A 10,176-nucleotide genomic window follows, 5' to 3' on the forward strand; every position below is an offset into this window, starting at 1 on the left:
CTTAGGACGTTTTCCAGAAGTCAGAACTAGCCCGCTAGAGATCGCCAGACTTGTCATTTCAAAAATGAAATCACTTAGTCTTTAAACCAGTCACTGCCGTGGACATTATTTAGCAATAAACTGATCTGGCTATATGGTCACGATTTATAGTAGACTTCTCCTTCAACTATACCGGTCTGGCCGGCCAGTTTGACAAATAGTAAGCGCACTTTGTCCGATTGTGAAACTCACACCGAAGCACAGTACCGTGGTCACTGTACTTAAACTAACCGCAACAGCTGCATAAAAAGAATCAATCATAGCTTGAAATATTAAGGGCCAATTATTTAAACGGAGTTTAGCCAGTGTTCTGAGTCATTTTCGCTTTGCCCAATGCTTTTATCCCAACACCATTTATCGTAACTACGTAGTTTCATGATAGCAAATAGCGTACACTAGAAAAGCATTTATCTTCTTAAAATAACCCACTAGGGAAGATATCTGGAGGTCCAAATATTTGATTAACAGCGGCCTAAGTTAAACTTCGTTTTGGGGTGCTCACCAACTTAAGACTAATCAAAATTTATCACATTTTTTTTAACTGAGATACATAGTTTAAACTTCAGTTACAATAGAAGAGAAGCGACGACGTCACAAAAAGTGAATTTGCGAAATTATGGGATAGGTTGGCATATTCAGAAGAACAAGATGAAAAAAGCCCCGAAGCCGAAAATCCGACCGGTTGTTGATGCAAATTGTTGAGGAGATATACGTACTTTTATTTATGCTTCGATGACTCCACACAAATCCTTCTAAAATAGGCCTGGATCGTAAAAGTTACAATCCAAGACAACAACAGGCTGATTTTTGGCACGAAATTTTTTTCATCTCGTCCTTTCCGAATGTGCCAACCTATCCCATAATTTCACAAAATTGAATTTTTGTGACGTCACACTTCTTCACTCTTAATGAGAAGGAGAAATATAAAGATAAAACAAAGTTATATCGCTGGATACTATTATCTGTTGAAACCTTGCATTTGTTTATTTGACAGGTAAAGGTGGCGTCATCAGCTGTGATTACAGTACAGTTCAGAGTCTGTATATTCCGCAAGCCAATGCGAGCCTTCGCGTTCAAACACAAGGCGAAATTCATTCAGTTGCTTGGAGTGATTTGATTGCGGTGCTAAAGGCTTACTCATCGTTTCGAGAAGATTTTCTAACTCATCTGGAGCTGGCGTACAACCTGGGGACTGAAGCGGAGGTGAGATCAATTTATCATATTTTAGCCTGTTCCTCGCTGTTTTTCCTCTTCACTTTTCGTTGCACCGTCCCTATTATTTGAACGCCTGGAACAGGCCAATTGTATTTTGGTTAGCAGTGGCTGTATTTTCTACCTGAGAGAATAGCGGAAAGCAATCAAGAGCCTAAAACAGACGCCCTTAAATGTGTGGACTTTCTTGGTTATAGTTGCGCAACATGCCTCTGCATATAGAATCAACAGTTTAGCCAATGTAAGACAACGTATTGAATTCTATTTTTTGTGTACGTGAGGGAAAAAGAACATAACAAAGCAAACATTTTGCCTTAACAGTTTCCTGTGTCTGAGGATATTGTAATTTTGTCCGTTTTAGAACAAACTCCTTTCCAGGGCTTTTTCCTTCTTGGAACGTGCGCCGAAATTTTATACAGATGACGCGTCACTACACAAATCTGGGTAGTGCTTCTGATTGGTCGTGCCTCGAGGGAAATTTGCCTCAACAAATCAGAAGCCTTGCCCAGATCTGGGTAGTGACGCGTCATCAGTATGGAATTTCTGCGCGTCACACTTCATTTTGCGGTAATACCAGTTGTGGCTTCGCGAAATGTTGGTTTGTTTTCTCAGGCTGCATCGTAGTCCATACCCTAAGAGGCAGTAACTGGAAGAGATAACTAAAAGTGCTTGATCTTTAAATTTATCTCTATAGGAGGAAGAAGTTGTCCAGTTCGTTTTGTCTGCAGAAGAAACCAGCTCAGGCTATCCGCGAAGATTGTCTAATGCACGCTCAACTTTCTTTTCTCATGGCAAAATGGACAGGGTCGATCGCATGAGGTCAGCAACATTATTCGTCAACGGCAAAATTCCGCAGATACAAGAGCGTTCGACTGGGGTGGATATAAACTGCCAACAGCATGACGGTGGAAGTAAAACAAGAATCCATAATCTAATGCCATCTGTTAACACCGCATTTCCCTCGTTAATATCACAGCTAAATTCCGCTCAAGTGCAGTGCTCGCATAACACAGAACTTAGGATGCTTGAACTAAGAATAGAGAATTTAGAAAGCCGGCTTACCACAATGGATGAAAGACTAACAGAAAACTTTGAGACAATTTTAAATTACTTACGAAGCTTGAGCAAGGGATGTTCTGCACCTGAACTCAGAACCAAAAATGTTTAATTACTAGAATAACCTGTTTGCTGCTTTGGCATGATAAAAATTGAACAACTTAATTTTGAAATCGGTATAGTTTCTTTTTTCAATAAAGTTCGTGAAGATACTCTCTGACCTCTTCACAGTACCACTGTGATAAGGAGCAGACCATTAAGCGTGTCGTGAGCGTGCTTTCACCTTTAGCATTAAATTCCTGTGGAGGGTTACATTTATATATGCCGAAGGCATCCTCCCTCTCCAACAAGGTTGGCAAGCTATAAGCATTGTTGTTCCACCCCGACTTAGGTGAGATTTCCTCGCAGACCTGCCTTACGGAAATTCGTTTTAGAAGTTCCAAAGAATTTCAAATCTGAATTATGCATATTTTTAGATATTTTTTCTGATTCATACTTTTGACATCGAGCCGATAAAAGCTGATGTCAGAAATTTCAGGCAAAAATACAAAAAAAAATCGAACTGGATGCGATGTTCTTCGAAAAGTAGGGCCAGTTAAACAGTTATTTGGTAAAACGGTTATCACATATAAATAGAATTAACTCATTTTTTGGCCGAATGATAGCAGTAGTTTTTCTCAAATTTTCGCAGCCATCGCGTGGAAATCGACATAGCCGTGGGAGACTCAACAAGTGATCACGATTCCTTGAGCGCGCGCGTTGTTTTGCAAAGTTGTGTCAACTTGCACGCGCTTTGATCGGGTTACGCAAGTCTACGTGAGTCGTATGCGAGTCAACCGTTAAGGCGTGTACGCGAAAAGACAACTCAGAGATATTTATCTTTCAGTGGAGAGAAGAAGAGAACTTGGGTAAGTGAACTGACAATTCCACGAGCTACTCTAGATTGCAGCTCCAGATTGGATTTAATACTGTTCTTCAGAAAGAAGTCTTAAAGCAGATCCCTCAGAAAAACGACGAAAACTTTTTTGCAGGCTATAACATAACGATAATTGACGGTCAGCGCGCAGACTATCTTAAAATATGGTCTTGTTAAAGCAAATTCAAGTGTTTGACAAATGTCTTCCTCTAAAATACATGAACTTAACTTAAGGGACTGTTCTTCGTTAGCAGTTAGAATCCTAATGACACACTTTCTTCTGTAATTGGTAGCATTTTAGTGGCGCTAATTAAAAGTCTGCCGGGAAATTTTACTTCGCAGTCCGTAAAGGTGGCATTTTCATTATTGGATGAAAAATATCAGTTATTTTCATCTTCTAAAGGACTTCTTCTTGGTCAGCCCATTCTGCCGGAATAAGTTACTTACGGGTTACTTAGTTAAGAATATGGTGCATTGTAACGGCAATTCATAGGATAGTTGGCCAACCATAAATTTGACGGTTTTTTTTTAATTATTGATGGCTAGCGGTAACACAAGAAGAATGATTCTTAATAACCACTTAATCCTCAATCTGCCTTTAGTATTTTTCATAATTTTTATGTCAAAATGTTTTCTTTTTCAGTATAGAATATGTCAGGAGGGTCGCAGACTTCTTTCAACTCGCTCTACAAAGGCAAGTACTGTTTGATACACCACGACTCTGTGGTTAAGGCCGCGTGGGACTGGTTAATACTTGCTTTTGTCATCTACACGGCCATTGTGATCCCTTACGATGTGGCGTTCGTGACCCCACGACGAACGAAAATGCACACAAGTAGATTTGGAGATTTGGTGAACTTCTCTCCTATCGCAATTGGAAATCTTATAATAGACTTGCTCTTTATAATTGACATACCAATAAATTTTCGGAGCGCTGTTGTCGACAAGAGAACAGAGGAAGTAATTAGCGACTCTAAAAAGATAGCAATGCTTTATCTCAAGTCTTGGTTTTGGGTTGATTTTGTGGCAGCCATTCCGTTTGAGTTTCTGGTCGATCCACAACATGAAGGGGTGAGTAATGAGGCCAGTTTTATTCAGTTTTAGAGTACTTATTATACATTATCTCCTCGCGACTTGACAGTTTCCTGCGGCTCGTTAAACTTAAGACGAGAGAGGACCAATTCGGAATTATATAGCCAAGTGTAACGACCAGACATATAGGAACACCTATCTACGAGTTTGTCTTTCTTGACACTCCTCATTTGGAGAAACGATGTCCTCCACACAAACACGAGAATTCAGTTCACTGAAACAGCAACACGCAGTTTCAAAGGACTTAAAATAAACTGGTTCTACTTTTAGCTGAAGGGTAGCTTCTGATTAAGGTATAATTTCTAAAGCTAAGTATAAAACAGGTTTATCTAAATAGAAAATTTCCACTGGGTGTCCAGTCTGAAGGTCGACCTCTTCAATTGGTTGGTCTGGAAATTTGTTTTTCGTTTCAGCACCAAAAAAAATTGTGTTTGAGTGATGACACGTTTCGTGAAGAAGTGCTGACAAAGCCAAATTTTGAAATCAGAATAAACTTCAGTACAACAGGAAGATAGTTATTGGTTGTAGGCCTGAAGGATGCCATTTTTTTCATGTAGGTGAGGCTTACCAGATAGAAAATAAGTCTTTGCTATTTTTTTTGTCTTTTATTGATCTTCAGGCCACCACTTTGATGGGGTTACTGAAGACCGCGCGTCTCCTTCGCCTGGTGCGAGTGTCTCGGAAAATTGACCGCTATTCTGAATATGGACTGGCGGTTATCGTACTGCTCACGTGTCTCTTCACCCTTACTGCTCATTGGCTGGCTTGTGTGTGGCACGCGATTGGTATTGTAGAAGCGCGTGATGATAGTGGGTGGCTTTCATATCTGGCTGGAGAAATAAGCAAACCGATTAACCAATCAAATCCCACAAGTGGGCCCAGCCTGAACACAAGATATATAACTTCTTTGTATTTCACTCTGAGCAGTTTGACAAGTGTTGGATTTGGAAATATTGCACCGAGTACTGACAGTGAGAAAGTGTTTGCTATTATTGTAATGATCATAGGAGGTGAGTCAGTAAATGTTTTGTACATACCGCAAACTTTCGCTTACAAGCCCTGGGCTTATAGGATCCTTATAAAACTTCGTGTTTGGGTCTTAGGATATCTTATAAACAGGGGGTTTATATCCGGTGGGGCTTATAATTGGACTGAAAAAAGCGTTTTAAAACGAGCCAGATAGTAGTGCTGATCAAAATAGTTTTTGAACTAACTCGCTTTTTTAAGCATCAAAACGTCGTAAAAATCGAATTCATTTCAATACAAGGGAACAAGGGAGGCTTATATGCCGGGGGCCCTTATAACCGGATGTATTTTTTTTTGTTTAAGGGTACATAGGCCTGTAATTGGGGGGGGGGGGGGGGGGGCTTATAGGTGGGTGGGGAGGGAGCTTATAAGTGGGGATGGGGGTAGGCTTGTAACCGGCATTTTACGGTATAAAAAGCAAAAGCTGTCTGGAATGTTTGCAAAATGCTTTCTTTTTATCAGTTTATTGAAATGTCTTTGGTGGGTTCAGTGTTTGATTTTTCGAAGGTTGTTGTCTCTTTCTTTTACTTATAAGAGAGATAAGAGAGATTACGGCAAACGTGAGCTTCAACTTATAAAATTCTCAGCGTAGGAAATGAGCAGATTAAAAAAACTCAAAACAATTCGTATGGATAAAAAATAACGTGAAACTCAATGCTAATTTCTGCGTAGAAGCAATGAATAGTAAACGACAAGTAAAGGGAAAACTTGATCTCACGCGGTACAAATTCACGTTTGCAGTTAACCCTAGAAGTGCCAACTCTAAATCTCCCTTATTACACCTCACCATAAAATGAAAAGTTCAATTTGAGCAAACTAGTTGCACTCTGAGATTCTTTGGCTGACTGAAATTAATTTTTGATCTTTTTTTGCTTTTTATTAGCTTTAATGTACGCTTCTATATTTGGAAACTTGACGGTGATTATCCAAAGGTTATATTTACAAAGCTCCAGACAAAAAGAAGAACTGCTTCTTATCCGGGAGTTTGTTAATTTCTACAAAATACCGCGGGCACTTAAGGAGAACTTGGAGAATCACATCCTCCATGAATCCCACTTCCTAAAAGCGGGCGATCTGCAAGCAGTAAGTTGCTTTTCTAACGTATTGTTTCGGCATAGCTTAAGCTCTGGTAAAACGGACAACAAAAGTATGCAACTTGTTTTGCAGCTAGCTGGAAAGCTTTGTTGTACGTTTTACCACCCACTTTTTAAACCTGTCTTGCAACAAATCAGATTGTTACAAGGTGCATGACTACTGCATACTGAATTACGCGGACGTCACGCCCGTACACGGGAGTTGCGTCACTCGATGCAAAAGAAGTTTGCCTTGGGCCAGTTAAACTTTTTTCTTACTTTCTGTGAAAACTTTTCGCAGTTACAACAACCTGATATGTTGCAATACAGGTTAGATTCGTGGGTGGTAAAATGCCTAACATCGCGATTTAACTCGTTTTGTGGCAATGTTGCAAAACAAGTAGCAGGCTTAAAAGATAGAATACATTTTCCAATTAGTTCATCTTATTTTGAACACTTAGGAAATGTACCGGAACGTCTGTATTTCAGAGGTTTTCATATACGTTATAGATGTTGGGATTGTTAGGGTTATGACGACGTCATTTTAGGAGCAACATACCTTACAGTCCGTAATAAAGAAACGTTTTGCTCTATTTCCACCGCCTTCTCGGGCCCGGTCTTAAGGGAGGAGCGCGCGCGAGCCTAAAAAAAAGTTACGAAAATGGAGATGTGCATGAGATTTTCGACTGCTGCGATAAGTTGCTTCATTGCTGCCTTTGTTGAGGAGGATATTTTCCTTCCGTGAACTCTTATGGACCAAAATGCGTCCCTTTCGTTACTTTAACCGTGTAGCATGCTGTCATACGGTTGGGGTTTCAATTTCGGTTTTGGTATCGCGTGTCGCTACTGACTAGTTCGGTTAACTCATTCCTCGTGAGACTAATATGCCAATACTAGAACACGTTAGCCCAAAATTATTTCAGTTTCTGTCCATTTCCCCCTCGTTACTCCTGGCCGAAAAAAATCCAGTAACAAGCTAAGAGAAAATAGTGATGGAGGAAAACAGATCCCCACAAATTGTGCTATTTTTTACAGATCTAAGTTTGTGTCCATTCTCAGCTAGATGAAGTGAAAAGCATTACCTCTTATAGTTGAATTAATTTGCGATTACAAACTTTTAATACGATATACAGGTACTGAATATGTTCCCAAGCACTCTCCAAACCGACATCTGTCTTCATATACATGACGAACTATTCAGGGAAAACCCAGTCTTCCGAGCCGTCGTTCCTAGCTGTAAGCGGTTACTAGCCACCAAGCTACAGGTTCAGCATTTTCTGCCCCGTCAATACGTCATAAAACAAGGAGATGAAGTGGATAAGGTGTTCTTTATTGTCAAGGGAATTGTTCACGTGGTCGTGGATGGTGAGACTCTCATTGCTCTCGGTAGGACAATGTTGCTCTAGTGGGATAACTTATTGGGGTGGAGCTCTTAACTTTTATGTTCTCAGTACACCAATTAAGTCTAAAAAGTGTTGAAGAGAAATGTGAAAATACTGCCGAGTGTTGTTTGCAAAAAACAAAAAAACAACAACAACAACAAAAAAACAAAACAAACAAACAAACAGAAATAAAAACAGCGGTCGGGCAGGTTTACTCGGATCAAAACGTGGCTCTAAGCCGTGTGACAGATCTACAAATATGTTTGGAGACCACTGCTCAATAGCCTTCATTTTGGATTGTTCAGTTAGACTCGGCAATGACTGAATACACCAAAGAGAAGATACGATCAACAGATTAAATTGTCGCTGCTATCCCACCCCCTCATATCTCTTCTCTTTCCCACGATCTGAACGCCTGCAACAGGCTATTGCAATAAATTCCAAAACGACCATGGGGCACACTGATAGTATCCCAGCTGGCCTATTCGTACAGTTACCTTGTATCTCTTTTCAAAACCTCTAATTTCAATGGACCCCTATCATGATGTCACAGCTCTAGATCCTTTGTTTTAGGGATCGGTTCCATTCATTTGATAACTTTAGCTAACTTTGTTCGTTCATTATTTTCCCAAACAATCCGGTAAGGCTTTGTTACAGCTGCGAGATACCTCTGTTTTTACTAACGCAGTTAATCTAAGGGATGGATCCCTAGTGCGGTCTGATCAGTTTATTGCAACAACAACAAGAACAAAGAGGGAGAATTCTACCCAGGGGGTGGGGGGAGGGGTGTACTCCAGGATGACCGAGAGATTTTTTCAGGTTTTTTTTTCGGGTAGGAATTCAAAATCTGGCAAGTATTTTTTGGGTGGCTTGATTTAAGTAGGGATTTTTTGGGGGTATTCAAGACAATCTGAAGATTCGTGGTAGTTCCCGCGCATTCCGGCAGCATAGTTCTGTGAATAAAGTACAGCCAAATAAAGTACAAAGTGTTATATCATTTAATGCTTTCTGGAATTTTTAAGGCTCGGAAATTTGGCGTGGGAGTTTATTGGGTTAATTTTTGATCCACGAATTTTTTTTGGGTATTGTTGGAAGCCCTAGAGGCTTTTTTTGGGTTTTGATTTTTGCCCCCATTCGATCACTTGAAACTTGAGATCCAGAGTACCCCCCACCCCGGCTAGCGATTTCTACTACTCTCCACCTGTCACCTTTTTGTCCTACTTGATGGCCTTCCGATTTTACTATAGAAAAAATTTGTTTATTTACGAGTTTTTCACTGTTTTTCTTCTCAATAGGAAGAGGGGATATTATTTATTGTGAGTTCAAGTCGCCGTACAGCAAACCCAGAGCTACAGCCAGCCTAACCGTACAGACTAATACCCACATTCACTACATTGAGTGGTCCGATCTTTTAACAATATTTGAAAAATTCCCGATGTTTAGAGAAGACTTCATGAATAGGAGAGTTTTTTCATACCAAATAGGGGATTATGTCAAGGTGGGTAGTACTTAAGGGGGTCTCTATATCATATATGGGCTTGAGAATAATGGAAGCTGTCTCGGGTCTTAGAGAACAATGAGAGCTGCCAAAAAAAGAACCAATGGGAGCACAGAATGACGTCATGGTGGAGTTTCGCGGCACAATATGCCGAGAATCACCCGAACCTTGACGAAGACCTTTTGACAAACCCCGAACCTTAAAATCAAGTTTTCAATACCCTGAATGCAAGATTGAACATTAATCAAATATTATACTCATTGCATAATTTGTTTCATATTTTGTTTCTTTCACAAGGAGGATGATGATCTTGAAGTAACTGAAACTTCTCCGAGAGCCGGACTAGAACCGCGGACGAAACTCGCTAACTCGGCGGAGAAAACTCAAGCCTCGTCTCTCGATTTAGCACTCAGTTCAGTGGACCTGAAAGTTTTGGAAGACAGGATGAAGCTAATAGACAAGAGGCTTTCAAATTTGGAGAGCGAGATTTCTCTTGTAATACCATTCTTGAGAAAAACACTCAAAGCCGAAGATTAGCGAGACCGGGAGTTTATTCAAATAATTTGAGTCCAGGCAAGAGCCATCATGGCTCCTGGTCGGGGCACTCCGTTTTCTCTTTCTGTAGTTATACCCTAGATTTTGACGCTAGCTATATAACTCAAAAATAAACTTAGCATGAAACGATTTCATCGAAATGCTGTTACATCTACCTTAAAAACACTGTGTCGGCCCGTTGCCAATTTTTATACCCGGTAACCTGAGATGTGTCAAAGGTTTTCTCCATGCCTTCTCGGGTAAGTCCGACCAAAGGAGCCCCAGAAAACCAAAGGGGATCGCCGTGTACGTCAAATTCCCCGCCTCTCCCCCCCCCGACATCCCTTG

At 40.4% G+C, this 10,176-nt stretch overlaps 1 protein-coding gene across 1 annotated transcript; it reads left to right on the forward strand.

Annotated features, from left to right (window-relative positions):
* The first annotated feature begins 3,873 nt into the window (after nt 1–3,873).
* LOC140949158 (voltage-gated inwardly rectifying potassium channel KCNH6-like) lies at nt 3,874–9,831 on the forward strand. The gene is made up of 6 exons (XM_073398390.1): nt 3,874–4,294; nt 4,935–5,325; nt 6,225–6,424; nt 7,548–7,800; nt 9,092–9,294; nt 9,592–9,831. The coding sequence occupies exons 1-6, from the start codon at nt 3,875–3,877 to the stop codon at nt 9,829–9,831; spliced, it is 1,707 nt and encodes a 568-aa protein (XP_073254491.1). The 5' UTR covers nt 3,874.
* The last annotated feature ends 345 nt before the right edge of the window (nt 9,832–10,176 follow it).

This window comes from Porites lutea, chromosome 9 (assembly GCF_958299795.1).
Source record: "Porites lutea chromosome 9, jaPorLute2.1, whole genome shotgun sequence".
NCBI lineage: Eukaryota > Metazoa > Cnidaria > Anthozoa > Scleractinia > Poritidae > Porites > Porites lutea.